The sequence below is a fragment of the Heloderma suspectum genome, chromosome 3 (genome assembly GCF_057233095.1).
Source record: "Heloderma suspectum isolate Gila_16-S chromosome 3, 16-S_ref, whole genome shotgun sequence".
NCBI lineage: Eukaryota > Metazoa > Chordata > Lepidosauria > Squamata > Helodermatidae > Heloderma > Heloderma suspectum.
The window spans coordinates 215,924,639-215,948,204 of NC_139460.1; the positions used below are offsets into that span (position 1 = coordinate 215,924,639).

At 44.8% G+C, this 23,566-nt stretch overlaps 1 protein-coding gene across 4 annotated transcripts in view; it reads left to right on the top strand.

Annotated features, from left to right (window-relative positions):
• LRRC20 (leucine rich repeat containing 20) overlaps window positions 1–23,181 on the top strand; it is a 148,134-nt gene extending 124,953 nt beyond the window's left edge. For 2 of the 4 annotated variants that reach the window (XM_084845550.1, XM_084845554.1), the window contains exon 5: window positions 17,355–23,181. In XM_084845550.1, the coding sequence (XP_084701676.1) occupies window positions 17,355–17,500 (146 nt within the window). In that variant the 3' untranslated portion in view covers window positions 17,501–23,181. Of the gene's footprint in view, window positions 1–479; window positions 4,559–17,354 lie in introns of those variants that run through there. The other 2 variants (XM_084845551.1, XM_084845553.1) reach the window with 1 other exon arrangement.
• The last annotated feature ends 385 nt before the right edge of the window (window positions 23,182–23,566 follow it).

Below are 23,566 nucleotides of genomic sequence, written 5' to 3' on the forward strand. Positions count from 1 at the left end.
TTCTAGGATCACAGATGTATTCAGTGCTCAAGGATGGTTCACCTGCAGCCAAACTGTGCATATTCTGCCTTGAGAAGAGAAGACTGAGGGGAGATATGATAGCGCTCTTCAAGTACTTGAAAGGTTGTCACAGAAAGCAAGGCCAGGATCTCTTCTCGATCATCCCAGAGTGCAGGACACGGAATCATGGGCTCAAGTGACAGGAAGCCAGATTCCAGCTGAACACCAGGAAAAACTTCCTGTTAGAGCAATACGACAATGGAAGCAATTCCCTAGGGAGGTGGTGGGCTCTCCCACACGGAAGGCGTTCAAGACGAGGCTGGACAGCCATCTGTCAGGGATGCTCTGACTTGGATTCCTGCATTGAGCAGGGGGTTGGACTCGATGGCCTTGTAGGCCCCTTCCAACCCTACTATTCTGTGATTCTATGATTCTATATGGGATGTATGAGAAATTCATTTCTGTTTGTTTTTGATCAGGATTTAACCGGTTCGCACCTTCTGGACTGAACACAGACTCAGATGCAATCTGTGGTTGAAGTCCACACATTTCTGAGGTTTCAGTGTGATTCATGGATGAAAAAAATGCATTCGACAGCATGCATACATTTGAAAAATGTGCATGACAAAATGCGTACTTTTGAAAAATGCACACAAATATGCTTTAATCAGCGGGAGAAGAATGCATACATTTCAAAGATGTGCACAACTGATGCGGACATTTGGAAAAATATGTGTGAAAATACATGGTTTTTCATGTGGAAAAAAACAACAACAAAGCTCGCAATCTGATAAGGACTCAAGTCAGAACGAACCTCAAGATGGAATTTGGAGAACTTTGGTGAGCTCAGGTTTTGCTGATTCACACATTCCTAGGTGGGGTACATGGTCTGCCTCGTACTTGTACACAGGCACGTATACACATTCACTCGGCATAGAATTTGTGCTATAGACCATTTGGTGTAAAATTAAGATGTGCCTTTATTGGGTGGAAAACATTATGTGAGCAGGGTCTACTCACACACAAATAGATGCACATAAGCTCTATTTCACAAAAATGTTCTGTGTCCCACTCTTGCACCTCACTGTGTGTCAAATGGATAGATTGGAGCCAAGTATTCAACCCAGTGTAGCTGTCTCCAGAGGGGTAGTGGTGTTAGTTTGTTACAGCGAAACCAGCAAAGAGTTGTGGCACCTTAAAGATGAACAAATGTATTATGGCCTAAGTCAGGCTTCCCCAAGGTGGTTGCCCTCCAGATGTGTTGGACTACAACTCCCACAATCCCCCAGCCAGCATCCATTACATCTGGAGGGCAACCAGCTTGGAGAAGGCTAGCATAAGCTTTTGCGGACTACAGTCCATTTGATCCCATGCAGCGGACTCTAGTTGACGGAAGCTTATGCTGCAATAAATGTGTTTGTCTTTAAGGTGCCGCAAGACTCTGTCTTTTTTGCTGTGACATGTTAAATTATCGCCTTGAATATGTGTGCCAGATTTCATGTTCAGCAGAGTTACCACGTTATGAACAAACCAACCCAATGCCAAATGGGTGCATTAAACCGAGACCTCACTTTGCTTCACCGATGAGTAGAGAATGGCTTTGGTGCTATTGAAACTTCATATACTTCGTAATAGGGGAAAGCTCCATCGTGCATTTTGCTTTTGAAATTCCCAACTGACTGAGTACAAATGGGTCAACTGACCTCTAGTCCTGTGAAAGAAAGAAAAAAGGCCTTTGAAAGAGAATTGATGAGCATTGGCAACACATGAAATGAAAAGAATACGCAATTAGAACTAATATTCTTTCAAGAACAATATGCTATTTCAACAATATTTGAGGGGACAGATTTTATCAACAAAAGCCAGGAGTCACTAATGATTGCTCGAGCCAGGCAGCTCATAAGATGCGGCTGCCTTCTAGCTATTAAGAAGACACCAGTAACATTAATTTCATTCCAGGCATACAGTTCTAAGGTAGCCAAAAGGCTGCTGTGTTTGCTGCATGCTTCATCTAATATCTCCCAGCATTGTGAGAAAACAAACATTGATCTGCTCCATCGTTGTACATATTCTGACTTCTGTTAAGTTGTTCTTCTAACTTGAATATCAACTTTTAAAAAAGAACTGTCAAAAGAATCGATGTCTTCCACACTTCAAAGCTAAAGAAACAAATCAGAGCTACAATAAAGCTCTGATACATGCATGTAAGATAAGAGAACCATTGTGAACATACACTAGAAAATGGGCCATTATCTTTTGAACGAAATATCAAAGCTTGCAATTAATGTATGGTACAAAACCAGCCATGCTTTAGATTCTACAGAGCTCATTTTGCCTGTTAAGCACTGTGTAGCAGCTCCGGGTGCCCTTTTGTTTGCAAAAAAATATTGGGCGGGGGGTTGCACTGGGGAGCTGTGGGCCACAGGTCTCATGTTGCCCACCCCTGCTTTAGAAAGAGACCCCACTGAGAGATGTTATGTACTGAATTAACAATATATTTGTTAATACTTGTTATTGCTTCTCCCTTAGTTCCTCCAGTATCAGGAGGGCAGTGCTGGTTTCAAGGCAACGCTTGCTTAAGTGATGTACCTGGTGAAGAGAGGCATTTTCACTCTGTGTCTCTCTGTGTTGTGTTTCTTCCTTTACCATAGGGGTGGGGAACCTCTGGCTCAGGGGCAAATCTGGCCCTCCTAGGATCCTATTCTGGCCCTCCAGGATTCTCCAGATGGCCATGCCCCCTTCCTGCTGGCCCCACCCCCTTTCCCCTGATGACTGATCATTTGGTGGTTTCCCAGATTTGGGCAGTTTGTCCCCCGTTCTAAAAGGTTGAAATGCCTCTCCTAAGCCTTTTATACTGGCAAGAAGGGCTTTAAGCTAAAATAGGCTGGTATGTTTGGTCCCACCCTCTTTGCCTTCAGCCCCACCCACTGCTGAGCGCTTCTCCAAAACTGAATTCGGCCCCTGGGTTGAAAGAGGTTCAACACCCCTGCCGTACCCTCATACACATTTCCTTTATGAAAGTTCTATCCATACTGTTTGACTTACAAGTTGGCACCATGCTGCAGTCTCATATAATACATACACGTATAAGTGAATCTCTTCTGTTTTGCTTTCCATTGCTGGCTCCATTATCCCTCATCCATCTTTTTTTTCCTTCTTAAAATCCTGATGGAGAAAAAAACCCAGCTAAATCTAAGTTGTGTGTCAAAGAAACTGCATTCAAACCCCAGGGCATATCCAGTTGATCAGTTGTGTTTGCCCCTGCCTGTTTCACATGATTCTGCTTCTAAGAATTGTTGGGAGGGATGAGGATAGATGGGGAAGAGGAGGAGGAAAGGAATAAGGGAAGGAATTGGAGAATGGGCTGGAGGCAGACATTAAATAATAGGTTTGGGAGAAATTGTTCAGGGTACTGTAACTGAGATGCTCAGAATGCCAGGCTCAGTCTAGTTGAATACCAGATTCCATGTTTGCATAGCAGACCCATGGATATGTGGGATGCATCCAGCCTTGGGAATCATATGGAAAAGTATTTTGGTGAACAAAAATAGTATTTTAGGGCATGTGCGTTCTGTTAGTTTACTACTAAAAGGTGAAAAAGGTAAAGGTGTCCCCAACCAGTCGTGTCTGACTCTAGGGTGTGGTGCTCATTTCCATTTCTAAGCCGAAGAGCCAGCGCTGTCGGAAGACACTTCCATGGTCATGTGGCTGGCATGACTGAACACCGAGGTGCACGGAACGCTGTTACCTTTCCCACCGAGGTGGTACCTATTTATCTACTTGCAATTTCTTGCTTTCAAACTGCTAGGTTGGCAGAAGCTGGGACTGAAGACAGGAGCTCACTCCGTCACGCAGCACTCGGGTCTCGAACTGCTGTCCTGCTGACCTTCCGGTCTGCAATTCAGCGTCTTAACCACTAAGCCACCGCGGCCCCATTAGTTTACTACTAGCCAGTGCCAAACCTAAATTGAGCCACACGTTTTCTGGAACATTGCTGTTTGCAGTGCAGTAGAGTTCAGTTTTTAAAGTAGTCCTTCAGCTACAAAATATCTAAATACAATGAAAGCTAGACCTTTCCAGTCTTTCAGTGTAATGCAGCCTGGGGCTGATGGGAGTTGAAATCCAAAACATCTGGAGGGCACCAGGTTGGGGAATGCTGGTTTACTGAATGTTGCCATTCTCTGAGGTAGAGGACACTGGACTAAAATTCCCACTAAGCAAAACTGAATGAGCTAGAGGTGGCAAGGTTGTTGCGGTGTGTGTGTGTGTGTGTGTGTGTGTGTCAAGTGTCTTAAGAGTGTGTTGTGTGGCTGCATGATTCCAAGCAGGTATTTCTCCCATGCTAGCGTTTCCCTTATTTCCTACCTGCATTTTCTCCAGCATTTCCTGATCTTTGCATGCTACTGCCCTCTTTTTTTATAGGGGCATCTTTTTAATATTATCCCCTCCCCCCCTTTGCTCTGGAAGAGTCTTGCAAATGAAGAATACATTTTTCATTTCTTAGTAGAAACAGAACGAGGTAAATCATTACTGTGTTAAAAAAAAAAAAAAAGGTACTGTTGACCATCACTGGTTAACAGACTTGGATATCATTTGTTGGTTTTCCTGCATGGTGAAAGATACTTTGTAAGGCTGTCATTGACAAATGCTTTGAAGTGTATTACAAAAAGAGAATCAGCAGTTTAGGTGAGCTCATTTCCACCCAGAAGTTCAACTGAAATGCAAGTAATAGCTGCTTTAGCTGTAAAGATCAATGTAAGGTCAGGCAGCAGTTCATATGTCCTTATATCTTTGGTGCATTCCCCTGCCTCAAGTCATTGCTTGATATTAACATGGCTGATAAGACCTCCATTTATCTTCAGAGTGATACAGAGATCTCTTTCCAGCAGGTTGTTCACATTTCTTCTACTCTTAAGGTGCAATCCTATGCATGTTTAGACAGAAAAAAGGCTTACAACTCCCAGCATTCCTCAGCCAGCATGGCTGGCTGGGGAATGCTGGGAGTTGTAGGACTTTTAGGATTGCTCCCTAAATCATGTACTCATGAAAAAAGCCCTTTGGGCTGCAATCCTATATCCACATACCATGGAGTGGTTACAATGGAGTGAGCACCACTGAACTCAGTGGAGCTTACTTCTGAGCAAACCTGTATAGGACTGCAAAGTTAAGGCCTAGTTTTCCAAACCGCAGGTGAGTGATCTAGCTACATGGCTCTGTAGAGATCTGAAGTGCTTGATATTAATTATTTATCGATATAAAGAGCAAGGACGTTCTGAAAGAATAGATTTGTGCAGTTCTGCACTAGGGTTGCCACCCCTCCAGGATTGGCCAGGAGTCTCCAGGAATTAGCTTTCATCTCTAGAACATTATTAAAATCAATCCTGGAAATGTTAATGGTTTGGTACTGTGAAAAATATGGCCGGGGGGGGGGGGATTTCCAGGAATAGCTTCAGCCAGACTTGGAAACCCCATTGATCTGCACTGGTGTCCTGGGCAGGGGGGGTGGGGGTGTTGTATTTGTATCTGTGAGGTTTAGGATTAGCTGTGAGGGGGAGATTGGAGGCCACATAGTCATATTTTCAAGGTATGTTTACAAAAAGGTAATGTTACAAAAAGGTATTGTTTTGCAGAGTAAATACACATCTGTATGTTTTTATATATACTTTGTAGGAGAGACTTCATCTTTGGGATATACTGAAATTGGTATTAAATATGGAGAATAACAGGATTTAAATAATGTTTCTGAGTGCCCCAAGATAAGATTTCATTAACTTTTATAAAAATATTGTAACGTAGTCTAGTTGGGGGGAATAGAGTTAATCTTGGGGTCTCCAACGTGGTGCCCATGGGCACCAATGTGCCCGCAGATATCTCTCTTGGTGCCCACCAGGCTCCCTCCTGACTGTTTATTTTATTTCTTAAGGTTTTTTGTAATTAAGCAAAATTAACTGGAAGCTGGCATACTACAAAGTTCCCCATCCCATGCCATCTTTATTTGGCTTCAGAAGAGTGGTTTTGTGTTTTGAAGCTCAGACCCCACCTCTGGTTTGCATTGAGGTACTTGGGCAAGTTATTTATCATTTACTCCCATCAGATGGGCTTCTGGGAAATGGGCGTTTTGTCAAGCTCACCATGGCACCCATGCTATGCATGAGCAAGCCCACATGGCAGCCATTTTGTTAGAGCATCCGCAACACTCTCTCGAAATATCAAAGATCGGGAACCCCTGAGCTAAGCAATATTAGGTTGGCTACCTACTAAGTTCATGCAGACACTATGCTTAAGGAGACAACCTGTCAGGGTGGACACTGAGCCCATAGAATCTCAGAGTAGTTCTGATTCTGAGGAAGAGCAGTCGCTCCTGGGAGAGGAGCGCGCTCCTCTTTCCCAGGGCCCACAGCTGACGGAGATTCCTCCCACCAGCATTTTTAGATTAGAAAGCAGTCCAGGGAGTGACCAAGCACAGATAGCAGACTTGGTGGATGCGTGACGCAGACGCAGAAAGCGGCGCCAGATGGAGGGCGTGGAAAGGAGGCGTAGTGCCCGGTTGGCGCGCAAACAAAGGCTGCGCCCAGAGGATCCAAGGGAAAAGGGGAGGGACTCTCCCTAGTCCTTAAATTCAGGGGTCTGCCAGTAATTCCCTTTCAAATGGGGACCAACTGTTTCAACTTAGGGCATCGGTACTCTGCTGCTCAGATCTAGTTGCTACCTGTAGAGTTATTAAGTTGTAAAAGAAGAATAAAGCTTTAAAAGGAATCCCTTTGTCTGTGTCTGGACTTGGCTACTGGATTAGACTGAGAGAGGCCTCCAAGGAGCCCTTGACAGTTTGAACAATCAAACACTGGACTAAGTAATCACTAGTGTAACTGGGCCGATCTACAGTCAGGGCCAGAAATATTGGAACAAGGATAACTGTTTTGGCAGTTGGCCTCTGTACACCACCACATTGAAGTTGAAAGGAAACACACCCAGATGGGAGCGAAGTCAGGACGTTCAGCTGTAATTCAATGGGTTTGACAAAAGTGGGGCACTAACCATTCAGGAATTACAACCAGTGGCATACACTCACACACGCATCGTTGGTGGCTCATAAGTAATGGAACGAATGGCTGACAAGCAGCTGCATGGCCAGGTGTGGCCTGTTTCCTGGGTACCCCATGACCAATCAAGCAGATAAAAGGCCTGGAGGTGGTTCTGAGTGTTACATTTGCATTTGGTAGCTGTTCACTGGAACTCCCAAAATGAGGTCCAAAGAGGTGTCCATGCGAGTGAAGGAGGCCATCATTAGGCTGAGGAAACAACATAAACCCATCAGAGAGATAGCAGAAACATTGGGAGTGGCCAACACAACAGTTTGGAACATCCTGAAAAAGAAGGCCTTAACTGGCAAGCTCAGCAACAGCAAAAGGCCTGGCAGACCACGGAAGACAACTAAAGTGGATGACCGCAGAATTCTGCTCCTGGTGAAGAGGAACCCTTTCACAACATCTAGCCAGGTCAAGAACGCTCTTGAGGAGGTAGGCATGTCATTGTTAACATCTACAGTCAAGAGATGGCTGTATGAATGTAAGTACAGAAGCTTCACCACAAGGCGCAAACCACTGGTAACGCTCAAGAACAGACAGGCCAGATTAGCCTTTGCCAGAAAACACCTAAAAAAGCCTTCCCAGTTCTGGAATAAGATACTTTGAACTGATGAAACCAAGATTAACTTGTACCAGAATGATGGGAAGAGAAAAGTTTGGAGAAGGAAAGGAACAGCTCATGATCCAAAGCATACCACATCATCTGTCAAACATGGTGGAGGCAGTGTTATGGCATGGGCATGCATGGCTGCCAATGGAACTGGGTCACTGGTGTTTATTGATGACCTGACTGCTGATAAAAGCAGCAGGATGAATTCTGAAGTGTATAGGGCTATACTTTCTGCTCAGATTCAGCTGAATGCTGCCAAACCGATAGGACGCCTCTTCATACTGCAGATGGATAATGACCCAAAACATACAGCAAAAGCTACCCAAGAGTTTCTCAAGGCAAAGAAGTGGGATGTTCTTTAATGGCCAAGTCAGTCACCTGATCTCAGCCCAATAGAGCATGATTTTCACTTACTGAAGACAAGAGTGAAGGCAGAAAGACCCACAAACAAGCAGCAGCTGAAGGCAGCTGCAGTAAAGGCCTGGCAAAGCATCTCGAGGGAGGAAACTCAGCATTTGGTTATGTCCATGGGTTCCAGAGTTCTGGCAGTCATTGACTGCAGAGGATTTTCATCCAGGTATTAAAGGTGATCCTTAAGTTTGAAATGATGTTGGTTTGTTCCATTACTTATGAGCCACCAACGATGGGTGTGTGTGTATGCCACTGGCTGTCCTTCCAGAATGGTTAGTGCCCCACTTTTGTCAAATCCCTTGAATTACAGCTGAAAGTCCTGACTTCTCTCCCATCTGGGTGTGTTTCCTTTCAACTTCAATGCAGTGGTGTACAGAGGCCAACTGCCAAAACAGTTATCCTTGTTCCAATATTTCTGGCCCTGACTGTACATTGCACCTGCCATCGCAATGAAGTCAGGGTCCTGTTGGGTTAAACGCAGTTGCATTAAAACGTGATTATCCACACTCACCCATTTTCTCCGTTGGGGTTCTTGATTGAATACACGAGCTTGGTTCACACTTGAGAGCTGCGCTGTCTTCCTGTTCTTAAAGACGGCGGCTCTCATTGGAGGAGCAGAAAGTCTCCCTGTTTCTGCTGATTCCCCGCCCACTGTCCCTCTCTTCCTCTTTCCCTGTGTGTGTGTTTGTAGGGATGGTGCGAGCATCCTGTTGGGGCTCAAAGCCGGGTGAAAGCTTGTCCCTTGCTGCCGTCACTGTAGCAGGTGGGGGTGGAGGGAAGAAGGAGGCACCTATCCTCTTCTCCACCCCCCCCACCTGCTGGAGGCCGGGCCAGAGGTTGGGGGGTGTCTGCCGATGCTCTTTTCCCTGCACCAGCCCTTTGCAGCCAGCGTGAGGAAGAGGGGCAGCGGCGACGTCACCCAGCACTCATGTTTTGGCGGGGCTGCTAGCTTCTTTGAAGCTTCGAAGAAGACCATGAGATGACATTGCATAGGTTCCTCAGCACTCAGAGCTTTATCACCAGCAAGGAAATGGCTAGAGGTGCCTGCTCTTGTCTGGTCTGGGAAGCTCAGTAGGGTCAACCCCGGTCAGAATTTTAGATGGGAAAGTGCAAGGGAATCAGGCGTCCTGCAATGAGCAACGGGTTGTTCTCTCCCTTCAAATGATGCTAACTTTTACCTCCTTCTATCCCCTGCTTTGGCTTTTTTTTTTTAAAAAAAAAATGAGGATCACAACTGAGTGCCTGTACGCACCCTTCCCCCGCATTCTAGCTTAACTGGTGCTGTAATGTTTTCTTGTGGCCCCAAGCCTGGGCACTCACTTACTCACGAGTAAGCCACATTGAACTCAATGGAACTTACTGCTGAGTAGACATAAGATCACCCTGTAAGTCTGCAAGCCTCGAGTAAGCCCCATTGAGCCCCATAAGGTGCTCTGGAACAAAAGAGGACATTGTTTCTGAGCTTGGTGGGGTGGGGGATCAGAGGTGTCTCCCTTCACTGCAGGGAGGCATTTTACCCTCTGCTCCCTCTGATTGAGAAATGCAGAGGCAGGAGATGCTCAGGTCAAGGGGGGTGCTAGTGTCTTCAAAGACTGCCCAGTGAAGAAATTTATGCTTGTGCACAATGAAATTGGGCAGGAGAAGGCCTAAACTTCGAAGATTTGAAGATCTGAGAAGTTGAAGTCAATGCCTTAATTTAAAAATAAATAAATAAATCACTTACAGGTTGATCTTATGTCTAAGAGCAGGGTACCCAAAATACTGCTATGTTCAGATTCAAAGGGAAGGAGGATTGGGGGGTTGGCTTGTTAAACCACAGTTGGAGCTGTGGGGTCCAGCCGCAAAGCAATTGGCAGTCCTGTTTGTCCTGATTGCATGGCCAGAGGTCAAAGAGGACTGCACCCCAGTGGGTCTGGAAACTGTGTTAGAATCTCTGCTGCTGGAGAAGTGGTCAGCTAAAGAGAAGCAGTGTGCAGGACTTCTAGCATGGTTATTGCTGACAGCTTTAGGAGCTGTCGGGCAGAAGGATTCAGAATGGAGAGAGGAAACAGCAGAAAAGCTCAAGGCTGAGCTGAGAAAAGAGCAAGATCTGAGGCTGTTAATTAGAGAAATGTTGCAGGACAGCCTGGCCTCTAACGAGGCGCGGGAGCGTGAAGCTGAAGAAGTAGCTGTTAGCCTGGTATGCCGAGCTCAGAAGAATTGCCCACAGCGTTCCGAGGTGTGCAACATCATCATGTCACCTGATTGGGATGAAATCCCTAAGAAGTGGAAACTGAAAATGAAGACCCAGAAACTGAAGACGAGGAACAGAGTAAAGGTGAAGAATCAGTGCCCCCTCTAAGAGGGGTCTAGCCCAGAGCATGGGCTAGACCCCTCTTAGAGCGAGAAGCGCACCAGAGGATGGTCCCATGGCTGGCTAGGGCATGCTGGGAGTTGTAGGCATTTTTTCTGTCTCGGCATGCATAGGATTGTTCCTTTATTGTACTTTCTTAATGTGTGGGCTGCAGTTGCTGTCCATAGCCCAGAAATGCCCATATCTGCTACTTCAGAGGTGCAGAATTTCAGACCCAGAGACCAAATCTGGCCCTCCTGAGATCCCAGTCTGGCCCACTAGGGTTCCCCCAATGGTCCCGCCCTTTCCCCTGTGTGGTGTAATCTCTCTTTAAGATTAACTGTCTCCCAGCACAGCTGTAGAGTATTTAACTAACCAAGTGTTCCTAGCATAGAGGCTATGCTGGTGGTTGGTTCATATTTGGATTAAAGAGTAAACCTTTTGTCTGGTGTATGGGAGTCTTCATTTATATGTGAGCTTATTCCACAGAACCCTTGAAGGACAAGTCATTACACCCTGACTCCACCCCCTTTTCCCCCGACCACTGTCTATTTGGCGGTTCCTTGGCTTTTGTGCAGTTTTGTCTCCATTCTGAAAGGTTGAAATGCTTCTCCTAAGGCTTCGTTATAGGGAGTAAGAGCTTGAAGCGACAGTATGCTGGTAGTTTTGGCCTGGCCCCTTTTGTATTCAACTGCTGCCCACCACTGGAATGCGGCCTCCAAGAGCTTCTCTGGAATGGAATTTGGCCCTTGGGCTGAAAGAGGTTCAACACCCCTGCACTATGTAAACCAGTGGTGGATCAAGGCAAGCAGGCCTGGGGTATATGTGCTTTGTGACTCTTGGGTGTGCTAAGATCCAAACCAAACAGTACTGTGCAGAAGTACCATACGTCTCCCAGCGCTCCTGTGGTTTGTTTTGAATTCGAGCACTTTTGTCCTGAGCAAGTAACTCTTGTTAACAAGTTAGAGATGTTTTCAAAGGCAGCTGGCATGGTGGTGTTCCGCCCCCTAAAAAGCCAGACAGTTAGACATCGAACAGAAGAGTGACTGTGATCAAGGTGTCCACAGAACTGCTTAAAGCCTTGCCAATGTTGAGAACACCCCCGCCCCCAAGAGTTTCAGAAGCGCACAGAATTTTGGCTCCAGAACCCCAACCACCTGGTAGGGATGGCAAGAAACCAAACTTGCCACCTTTGTACGGTAAAGTTTTCACTGCTATTTAGCATCAAGCCATTGGTAGCCTTAGGCATTCTTGGATTATATGTATGCAACTCAGATTTCCTTCATTGTTTGGGATTTAATTCCTTTTTCAGAACAGTTTGTTGGCCTCAGGCAGGCCTGTCAGTGATCCTGCCATATTTTTGGGAAGGTAAATGCGAGACTTTGCAGAGGACTGGGAGAGACTGCCAGGCAAATGCCTTTTGGGCAGTCAACAGTTATTTGCAGTGTCTGCAAACCCATCAGGATTCATGTACATGCTGTTGTGCATGGCCTCAGTATTTACATGCCTTCAGGGGAGGAAGAATTGCCACAGATTGGCAGACCAATAATTACCACAAGATGAATAGCTTTCCTGCAGCCTCTGCCACCCTCGTGTCCTCCAGATGTGTTGGACTGCAACTCCCATCATTCCACCTAGCATGGCCAGTGGCTTACTTAGTGCATCGCCAGGCCCAGTGTAAAAGGCACTAACCTTATCTTACATGCAATGGAGCCTCAACATGTTTATTTTAAAAGAAAAACAGCTTTGGGAAGGATAGCTTTGAGCAGAGAAGTGGCCATGGAAGGAGTAGTTAGCCTCTTAATCCTATCCCGGGCTGTCAGTTCTCCACTCCAGAACCCCCCACCTCTAGAATTTTCTGTGCTGCCTTTTGAACCTGGAGGGGCAAAGCTGACTGGAGTGGTATTTTGAGCAAGGAAACAAAGGCTCAGGGAAAGGTTAAACACCCCCATATCTTGCATGGCTTCCTTGCTCAAAATTATCCCCTTACTGGAGCTTCCACTCTCTGAGGCCTGCTTCCACTACACCACTAATCAAGGCTCTGTTAAATGTTTTTGTGTGTAAGATATAGTTAGTGCCTAGGACTTTGAGTGACCAATAGAACTAAAGAATGCCTCTCTTTTTTTTTTCAATACTTTCAGTGGGAAGTAATTAAAGTTGTTCCATCTGTCAATAGTGTTTAAATCCATACCACAATTTATTATTGTGGCTGGAGCAACTCCCCTATGAGGAAAGGTTAAAACATCTGGGATTGTTTAGCTTAGAAAAGAGGCGAGTATGGGGAGACATGATAGAGGTATAGAAAATTATGCATGGTGTGGAGAAAGTGGATAGGGAGACATTTTTCTCCCTCTCCCATAATACTAGAACCTGGGGTCATCCCGTGAAGCTGATTGGTGAGAGATTCAGAACAGATAAAAGGAAGTACTTCCTCACACAGCGCGGAGTCAAACTATGGAATTCACTTCCACAAGACATAGTGATGGCTACCAATTTGGATGGTTTTAAAAGGTATTAAACAAATTCATAGAGGAGTAGGTTTTCAAAGGCTACTAGTCCTGATGGCTGTATGCTACGTCCAATATCAGAGGTAGTATACCTATGTAGACCAGTTGCTGGGGATCATGGGCGGGGTGTAGAGTGGGCAAAAAGCCACCCCCACAAGTCATGGTTTGTAGGATGGGTAAGAAGCTAACCCCGCAGCACTGCGTGCCGGGTTCGGACGACACGGCAACCCACACTGCATCACAGGTGATTATGCAAGTGGCGGTCATGCGTGGGGTTGGGGGAAGAAGCCATGATGGCTTCTTTTACCAATGTGATCATCTGAACCCAATCATTCAGGTTGTCTGAAGCTGCTGCTAACATGACAATTCCCAGAGTTCCCAAGATCATTCTTCCCCAAGGCACTTCTGTTTATTTTGCTCCTCCCTGGCCACCCCACTAGACAAGGAGGCTGGCAATTAAACAGAGATGACTGCCTTTCTCAGGGGACCAATAGAATATTGGGGGTGAAGCTATCCCCCATATGTCCCCATACGAAAGGAATGAAGATGGTTGGTAAACTTTGACAGACTGGGCTTCTGGAATTTCCTTGAACAAGCAACACTACTGGAACGTGGACCTGAGAGCATCTCCCATTATAGCTGATCCAGCTTTTTGCCCAGCTCTCCTTCCAAGGTGGCTATAGAGGTCAGTGGTGGGAATAGCTGAGACAGGCCACCCTGCAACAATCGATATGAGAAGCTCTGTGAAATCAAATGCTCACAACCTGCATCTGTTCCTTTTAAATTTTATTTTGTGTAGTCTTCTAAGCAAGAAAAGCCTGGACGGGGGGGAAATAGTCAAATCCCTTGGTTATGTCAAAGGGATTCTTGACTCATATGTGCTTGCAGTCCAAGCATTCAGTCCAAACTGAAATAGGAAGTCTACAGCAATATTTACTCTAGGGAAATGTGGCACCTTCTCAGTTGCAATTGATGCCAATCAATGATGGTAACCCAAGGGCTGCTGCATGCAGTCCACCACCAGCCACTTTTCTAGAGGGCTCAGTTGTTTCTGAATTCCCCCACACACACCACCACCATTGAATTCACCACTGCAGTGGTGACAAAAAAATCTTGTGGTTTGGGTTGAAAACACGGTGTGCAGAGACCCCAATTGTGCTCCCAGAAGCCTCTGCAGCAACAAATTCTGCAATGGTGGCATCTTTGGCAGCAGTGGGGTGTTTGGCTGGAAGTTGCCCACTGCTGATTTATGCCATGGAACAGCCTTCCCCAGCCATGTGCTCTCCAGATGGGTTGGACTACAACCCTTATCATCCCCAGCAACTAAATAAACACCCCCCAGATGGGGATGGCAGGAACTGTAGTCCTACAAATCTGGAGGGCACTAGGTTAGGGGAGGCTATAATGTAACATGTATAGATTGATTATCTATAACACAAACAGGTGTGGCCAGATTGGCACGACCACAATACAAATACCAAAATAGAGGCCTTGAGAGTAGGGATGTACGGATTGTGTAAACTCCGCTCTGTCTGTGTTTCATGGATTGTCAGGCGCCTTTTGTTCTGTCATTTGCCCATCGACAGAATAGGAATTTTTTTAGCTTCTGGTTTTGTGCAAATGTGCATTTTCGCAAATGATAATGTTCCCAAATTCATATGTGCAAAAATATGCAGATCCCCCCAATATGCACAAATTCTCCCAAATTCACTTTAACCTATGGGGGGAAAGCGCATATTTGGCGTTTGTAAAACATTTTTTTCCACAACAAAATTTGCATAAAATTCTGGAAAATAAAAAAAATCCATTCTGCAAGTCCGCACAAACCCCCAATGAGGAAGAGCCAGTCCACTGCAGAATCTGTGGGCTGGATTCATAAAAATCCGAACTCATTTGGTTCTGTTGCAGATTTCTCTGCATCCCTCCTCAAGAGAGCATTTATGGATTTCTTCCCATACAATCACAAACTATTCCCAGCCCCCTCTCTGAATTCCCATTGCAGCATTGAAAAAATAGCACATCCGTTGCTAGAGCTCTGTGACTTAATGTGAGAGTTTGTTCCTTGAAGGAGAAATAAAAGACATGGGAAGCCAGTCATCTCTCCCCTTACATACCTTTGCTTTCCTTGAATTCTTTATTTTATTTCATTTTTAAATTATCAAAGATAGTAAAAAAAAACCCCACACATCTCATTGAACCAGCTCAGCTCTTGAGTGCATTTCAAGTTCAAGGAAATAATAATTAAGCTCTTCTCAAAATTTGACTCCTGGAACTTACAGAATTAATGTCTGACGACAGGGCATTGCCAGCCTTAGATATTTATATGGTTGAAGCAAAACTTTTAAATCACAGCACTCCTCCATTCTTCTACCACCATCTCGCTCTCTCTATCTCCATTTTTTATGGCACATAGATGGAAATTGAAAAGGAGAAAAAATGGCACACCCTCTGGCTGCCCAAATTAACTGTCTCATGTTGCTTCTCATCTAATAAGATTGGCCCCGCTTCAGAATTGTGCAAGAATTTTCTATATGAAGGATTTATCATGTGCTCGTTATTCCGTACTCATGGTTGTTTACGAGTTCTTTAGCCAACAGGGTGACCCTCTACTTTTGCTTCTATGTCTAACGAGAGCCAGCGTGGTGTAGTGGCAAGAGTGTTGGACTAGGAGCTGGGAGATCCGGGTTCTAGTCACCACTCAGCCATGGAAGCTCACTGGGTGACTTTGGGCCAGTCACAGATTCTCAGCCCAAACCACCTCACAGGGTTGTTGTTGTGAGGATAAAATGGAGAGGAGGAGGATAATGTAAGCCGCCTTGGGTTCCTTGCAAGAGGAAAAAAGGCGGGGTATAAATGCAATAAATAAATAAATATGAGCATTTTCGGCACATTTTTTTAGAGTGGGGAAAATGCTTCATTTAATTGTGAAAGCGAAGGAAAGAGTGATTTCCTCTCATGTGTTTGCACTGTTCCACTATACCACAGTGCCACCTAGAGTTATGTAGTGGAAAAGCAGGAAAGGAAACACTCCTTTGCTCAGATCTCAAATCGAAGTAGATACAGCATATTAACAGCCAATTTAGAAAAGCTATGAGTCTATTTACTCCAGAATAAAGTAACACATCTGTTCACAGGTTGCCGTTCTGTATGGAAATACTGGAATGAGCAGAAAAATTCAGAGCCCAAACTACTCATAACAGAAGCAAGTTCATCAGTGCAGATGAGGCACACAAGAAAACTTTATCTTCATGTTATTATCAACTGAGCACTTGTTATTTGTCTGTGCACACTTCACTGAAGATCAAGGACTCATATAACCATATCTGCTCTTTAAAACTGACTCTTGTATTTTTAGCTGATATGAATCTACTGTTTGTTTAATTACACTTTTCTCAAGGTTGCCCTATCATAACAAGGCAGACACAAAAATAAATTGTTCAAGTCTTCTGAATATTACTCAAAGATATTTATAGGTGCAAAACATTGTTACTTTTAAGTAATAACTGATAGTGCTTATTTAGAACTAAAGGTCGTTGTTTCATAACAATAGCTAAGGCTTGGGGGGCGGTGTTTGGTTTTGTTGTAATTAGGGACATAGGAAGCTTCCATATACCAAGCCAAACTATTGGTCCATCTAACTCTGTATTGTCTGTACTATTGGTATTCAGCCGGTGGATCAGGATCCACTACTGGGTCGTAGTCTTCCCTAAAGTGTGTTCCAACAGCAGCACAGCCACTATACAAACATATGTGCGAATCATGAACGAGAGCCAGTGTGGTGTAGCGGTTAGAGTGTTGGACTGGGACTCGGGAGACCTCGGTTCTAGTCCCCACTCGGCCATGAAGCTCACTGGGTGGCTTTGGGCCAGTCACTGACTCTCAACCTGACCTACCTCACAGGCTTGTTGTGAGGATAAAATGGAGAATAAAATGGAGGGGAGGAGGAGGACTATGTAATCCACCTTGGGTTCCTTGCAAGAGGATGAAAGGCGGGATATAAATGTAATAATAAATAAATATGGTAAAAAAACTGAGAAGTGGCTCTGCAGATGCATGTTCAGACTGAAGGTGAGTCCCAGGTCTGCAAAGACTGAAGAGTACTGGTGAATGGCAGTGGCTCTCCAAGGTTTCAGATAAGAGTGTTTCCCGGCCTTACCTGGAGATGCTGGGGATTGAATCAGGGAACTTCTGCATGCAAAGCAGGTGCTCAGCCACTGAACCTTTTTGCCAATTTGTATGTGTCTCTTGATCCAGGTCAAATCCATTAATATTTGAATACAATCCCACCCCTTTTTTAATGGTCATGTAATGGAGGATGTCAATTGTCTTTGACTTCTGTGCCTGAAATGCTGGTGTTTGACATTTAGTCTTGGAAATTGCTAATTTTATGCCTCTTCTTCTTGCTGCAGATGTGCCTGTTGAGAAGCTTGCCTCCATGGAGTCTCTCCAGAGCGTGAACCTTAAGTCTAACCCATTAAATGAGGAGGTCCGGGTGATTGCCAGGCCTCTGATCAAGTTTGACCTCCTGATGTCTCCAGCCCTTCCCCAAGTCTGAAATGTGCTTGACTTGGGCGTGCAGCTGCAGTTGGCCATTGGTGTAAAGGGAAAGAGAATGCAGTGCTTGCTGAGCTAGAATGCTGGCACGGCTTTCCCAAGCTGCACTGCCCCTACATGGGTTAGGTTTCACACAAGAAGGAAGCATGATGGCTTTGCCAAATGACAGTGGCTCTTGCCAAAAGGAATCTCTGCCAACCTGCGGCTGTATTGATGGTACATAATGCCTTCAAAGAAAACTGAATAACTTTTGAACTGTTAAGAGAGAGCAACTTTTCTAGGACAAGCAATGGGCTAGCTAGCCCTGTACTGCAAAGGAAAAACAAGGGCATGAATGAACTACAGCATTCTCCGAACCCAACAGTCTCTGATTTAGGACAGGTGTGAACAGCAGAACACCTGGGAGAGGACTCATGAGGGATGACCAGTTTCTGTAGCCCGTAAATTGCATCTGCATTATATCAAAGGAGGATTAGATTCTGGTGGAAATTTTGCTCAATAGTTTCACTTGTAAGAAAAAGAAAACCAGTTCAAACGTTGTGTGTATGAGAGAGCGGGCACTTTCCAATGTTAGGCCTATGTGAAGTAGACTCATTGAAATGAATGGGAATTAAGTGAGTTATGACTAACTTAAGTCTCATTCATTTCAGTGGGTCTACTCTATGTAGACTAATATTGGATACTACCCAGAGATTCCACACTGTGGTGTTACGTCTTTTCAGGTTTTGTATGTAAAGATCCAGCCAACAGGTGTTCATTGACTCTATTATAGTGTATGGCAAGTGTCGAGAGGATCAGGTTTTGTGACAAAATACACTTCCAAATCTAAGGCTGCTGTCGAAGAATACTGTGGGCTTTAAGAATATGGAATATGGCTCCCTTAGTTTAGAGATTCCATAAACATAGGAGTGTAAATCCAGCTATAATACAAGCCGTCATCGTGTTACTGGAAGTAAATTCCTCCGATACATTTTGTGTTGTATGAACAAGTATTTCCTTAAACCTGTTGTATTTCATTTTGCTGTGGATTCTAGTTCCACTACAGTTGAAACACACACAAAAACCTAGTCATGATTACATACCCTCTTTCTAAAGGGTCTTTTGCCATGCCTTTCTTCAGAAGAAGAGTCTAATTCCTTTTAGACTCCCTTTGAATGAAAAGCCTTTGATCATTCTTGTTGTCCTTCTTTAGTACATTTCCCACTTCCAGCTTGTATTCTTTTGTGGCTCAGCCCTCTGTAACAGCTTGGTAGAGTATCTTTAAAAGCACAACTATTATATTCTACACTAGCAAAACACCACTACAGGGCATGTGAAGAGAGGGCTTATTAACAGTCAAGACTCCTGGGAACTGCAGTGTGTTTCAACATATAGACACACAGTAGACCCCAACAGGGATCCCAGTCATTAGGGCCCACCTAGTTCCTTCCCCACAATACCGTCCCCAAGTGTAGCACCTTATTGTCCCCCCTATAAATGAGTAGTTGCCATTCACACCTATGGGGAAAACTACAGGAAGTACACTTGGGCTGTAGGCTAGAGCTGTTCCTTGCCCCCATGATCCTAGCCTTTGAAAATCAAGCCAGCCTGCCCCTGTCCATCTGCCTCTTCATCTGCATAGCTCCACTGGGGGTTCTAGTTCTTGGTCACTTTAGAGGAGGGATCAGGAACCTTTTTAGGCTGACAGCTGCATTGCCTCGGTGGAAACCTTTCAGGAGCCAAAGCCCAAAGGAGATGGGGTTATGACCATTTACACATCCACTCATATTCTCACACCGATGCACAGCAGATCGGGCTGACAAAGAAGAACAGTCTGTCTCTGCTTCACCGGCCCAATCAGCTTCCATTCTGGATGTGGAAAATGTGGCTTCGCTTCCTCTGCGGCCAGTGCGGAAGCTGATCGGGCTAGCAAAGCTAATGCTCTGCTTTGCCAGCCCAGATGGCTAACTCCCTGCTCCCTTGCTGCTCTTCAGCTGTTTCCCAATCAGTTGAGCCATGGGGAGGGGGAGAGATCATAGGGAGGGGAGTTTCAAAACGCCTCTCCTTGCGATCCCACATCCCTGCGCCATGCTTGGCTGATCAGGACACAGCCGAGCAGCAGAGAGGAGGGGACTGCTCCCTTGGAACCACCATTTCACAGCATTCCTGGTGCCTTGAGGTGTCTCACCTTTCCCAACAGGGTGGGGCTTCAGAGAACAGCAGGGCCTTTGCAGACCAGATGGGGAGGTTTCTTGGGCCAGAAACGGTCAACAGCCTAGAGTTCCCCCATCCCTGCACTAGAGTGTGACGAAATGCAGGAAATTGACTTCTAGCAACCCCAAAGTAACCTGCACAATGTTAAGAGAAGCAGACTTCAAATGCTGTATTTGGATTGTGTTTTCCTTCCTCATCCCAAATTAATATACATTTAATCCTATCGGGGGGGGGGACAAACCCCCAACTCTGCTGAAATTTGTGGAAAGGGCTGTACTCATCCCTCATGTATCGGTGACAGACATGCTAAATGCTAGGGAAAAACTACCAGATTCAGCCTTTGTCCACAGTGCAGCAAAGAAGCGCATGTTTATGGATGCTTCCTGATTTTGTTTCCTTGTTTTTAAAGAGCACTTTTTAAAATAATGCATGGATTCACTTTCTGGTTTTGATTAACTGGAGCATAGAGGTTTGCCCTTAGGGTTGGTGCTTGTTTGCTGTTACAACAACTCGGGATTTCTTTGTTGTCTTCCCTAAGCAGTATAGCCTTGGGATTTTCTTGGAAAACAATGTTTCTCTGTAGGCTACTGTTTTCCCCACCCCCTTTCTCTCCTTCAGTGTGTGACTGACAGGCTACAATGACTTGTTGTTTTGACAAATAAACAGCTCCAGCCTCTGAAATCCAATCCACTTTACTGAAATGGATTGAGGCATTTGTAGGAGCGGGAAGGCTTCAGATTCGCAGTCTTGGTGGAAATGCTGCATTTCTGCCCAAGGTCACTTTTCTAAGGGCACACATGTAGTAGCCACCTAATATTCCCATGACTTGTTCCACCAAGTACAAATGACAAATGTGTGAAGTTCAGATTTAGTTTCATGCCCTGTCCCAAGCAGCACACCATATTTATGCCCCCCAAGGGAGACTTAAACAGGCTCTCCTTAACCAATGTACAAGCAATTATCTTCTTGGCAGGGTCTTCCCTACTTTTAGATGCCCAGGTTAAATCCAGACCTTTTACAGCAATTGTCTTCTACATCCTGGTACTTCTCCCTCCATCCCACTTCCTGTTCTTTCAGCCTCTCCTTTCTGCATCTATTGAACTTGGCCTAGTGTCCAGGGGTAGGCAACCTGGTGCCTTCCAGATATTTTGGGCTACAACCTCATCAGCCCCAGCCACCATGGCCAATGGTCAGGAGTTATAGAAGTTGTAGTCTAAAACATCTGGAGGGCAGATGTTCCTCTCCATCACCCCCTCCAGCCATGTCATTTCCTTTTCCCAATGCGTTATGAGTGAGATACACTAAACATCTCCCATTCTGCATGGAAGTTTAAAGAAATTTACTAATCTGTCCTTCCTGTTATCTCTTAGCCCTGCCGTTCTACTGTTGAACACATGTAAGATTTCATAACGTCAGCCTTGCTAGAAGAATCTTGCACCTAAGGACACTCCATTTTCACCATGGGAATGGGGTAATATTATATTTTATTGTTGTTCCAGCAGTAACATGCCTTGAACATCTTTGGAAGGAGGTGTCTTAATTTCTGTAACAAGCAGTTGGGCTTTTTGCTTTTATCCAAAATGAGACTAATTTAAAATAAAATCATCTTATGGCATTGTTTTTCTGGCCATGTGTATGATCTGAAGAGTGAATAGGCATCTAGCTCAAAAAAGAACATTTTCATATTTAACTCATCAGATAAGCAACCCAGTTTCTTTGCTGATAGATAAAGAATTGCTCTGTGTGGGGACATCGGAGGGGGAAAGCATTACCCATGAATGATGCACCACCTTGCCCAGGAGGAGGGGACCTGATAAAATGAGGGCAGAAGCTTGGATCCTTATCAGATAAAAGGACTTTATTTTTGCTTTTAGGATGTACATATTTCGCCATGCTCTTTATCCATTATCTAGGCTTCATGGGGGCTGAAATGCTTCCTTGCTTTCCAGATCAGATATGGAGACCATTTTGACATTGGCATTTCAGAGATGATGAAGGAAGCATTAATATTGCATTCACCCACGTGCGGCAGGGGGAAATGACACGCTTTACAGAGCAGCTCAGAGCTACTGCTCTGCTTCTTGGTTCAGCAGGAGAATACTTGATTTGGGCCTCTGCTTCTTTGTGGCTCTTCATGTGTGGTGTTGCTGCTGGATGGAAAGTTTATATTATTATTATTATTATTATTATTATTATTATTATTATCTTCTCTTGTGTTGCTCTAGGACCGTTCTAGGATCACTGAAAGCATATGGATTTTAGCCCCTGCCCAATACTTTTCAGAGGCAACACTGGAATGTACTGGTCCTACATGGACATTCAAACTCACCACACAGTGGAGGATTGGGATCTCACTAGCCTGTCCCATTCTGTCTCCAGTTTGTCCCATTTGCACAGAGACCTCCATGCAAAGAGCCCAGTGCCCAAAGGCCCCATCAAAGGTGTTGCTAGGGCTGGGCCCATTAGGCCCAGGTCCTGAATCTATTCCAAAATCCCCAGATCTATTCCACAGAGCCCATGGTCCCAATGGAGGGTTGTTTTTTCCTTAACTGCGATGCTGGGAGGCAATGTTAAAGGGGTTACAGCAGGGGAGGGGAAGGTGAGTTCTCTCCTTCCCACATGCTCCCCCCACCCCCCAAAATCTTTTCCTGTGTGGCAATAAAGCTTAGGAAAACATTCTGTACGTTTGGGATGATCTGGGTCAGGGTGCAAATTAGTTGAAGAATTTGTTGTATTTGAGATTATTTGGATGAGAAGTTAATTGGCTGGTTTTGCCTACTGTGAAGTTTAAATAAATCTGAGTAATTGTGTCTAAATTTGCATATATAGATATAAATTAACATTTTTGTTTTATTTGTACCCCAACTTTCTACACCCCAAATGGCAATAAATGGCAGTTTATAGGCACAATGAAAATGGATTAAAACAATAAAACAATGCATTACATTTCAATAAAAACATAACAATTACAGAACAAAGAATAAAAAACAGCAGCCAACCCAACAGACCCACTTACAGGCCAAAGGTCTACTTGAATAAAGCAGCTTTTGCCTGCCAGCGGAAGGACAACAGAGAGGGAGCAAACCTAGCTTCCCTTGGGAGGGAATTCCACAGCTCAGGGTTTTATGCAAATGGGCCTTCTGGGCCCCAAATGGGCCTTCTGGGCCCCAAATCTTTTAAGTGCCTAGCCAGGTCCCTAGGCCCTATTCATGCAATTTGTAAACCTTGATTCTGCGATATACACATCACACAAACCATGGCGTTGTTGTCAGGGCCGGCCCTAGGATAAATAGCGCCCTGGGCGAGGAGTGCCTTTGATGCCCTTCCATACCCCCTAGTCAGTTTTGCAAGGCCACCCAGAGGATTTATGGGGCCTGGTGCAGGTGTGATGTCTATCGAGAATGACATTGCTCAAAACCGTGATCGCACAAGCCTGAGTTCGAAAAGCCACCTTCTGAGCAGTGGCCGTGCACTGTGCAACACAGCAGAACTATCGCAGGTTTTACTTACAATTTGTTTGCTGTTGTTTTATAACAGTTCCTATCTTTTGGTAAGCATTTGGTAATATTTATTTTAAAAGTTCCGTTCTTTGTATCTTTAAAAATAATGAGGAAAAGTTATAAATCGAAAAGGCATCCAGCTGACCTCTTACAGCTTACGGCTTTAGTTAATTATTATTATATAGTGTTCCTAGTGTTCCTAGTATTTGGAGTGCTACGTGCTCGGTGATGTTGCCTCAAAGGAAAGCTGTGTTCCACTGATTTTTACCTAGCGCTAATGACATCAGAGTGGAAATTGAAAAAGAACTATACTTTAAAACTAAGTGAAGGATGATCATTTTTGTACTTAGTACCCAAACAACATGTAGAACCTT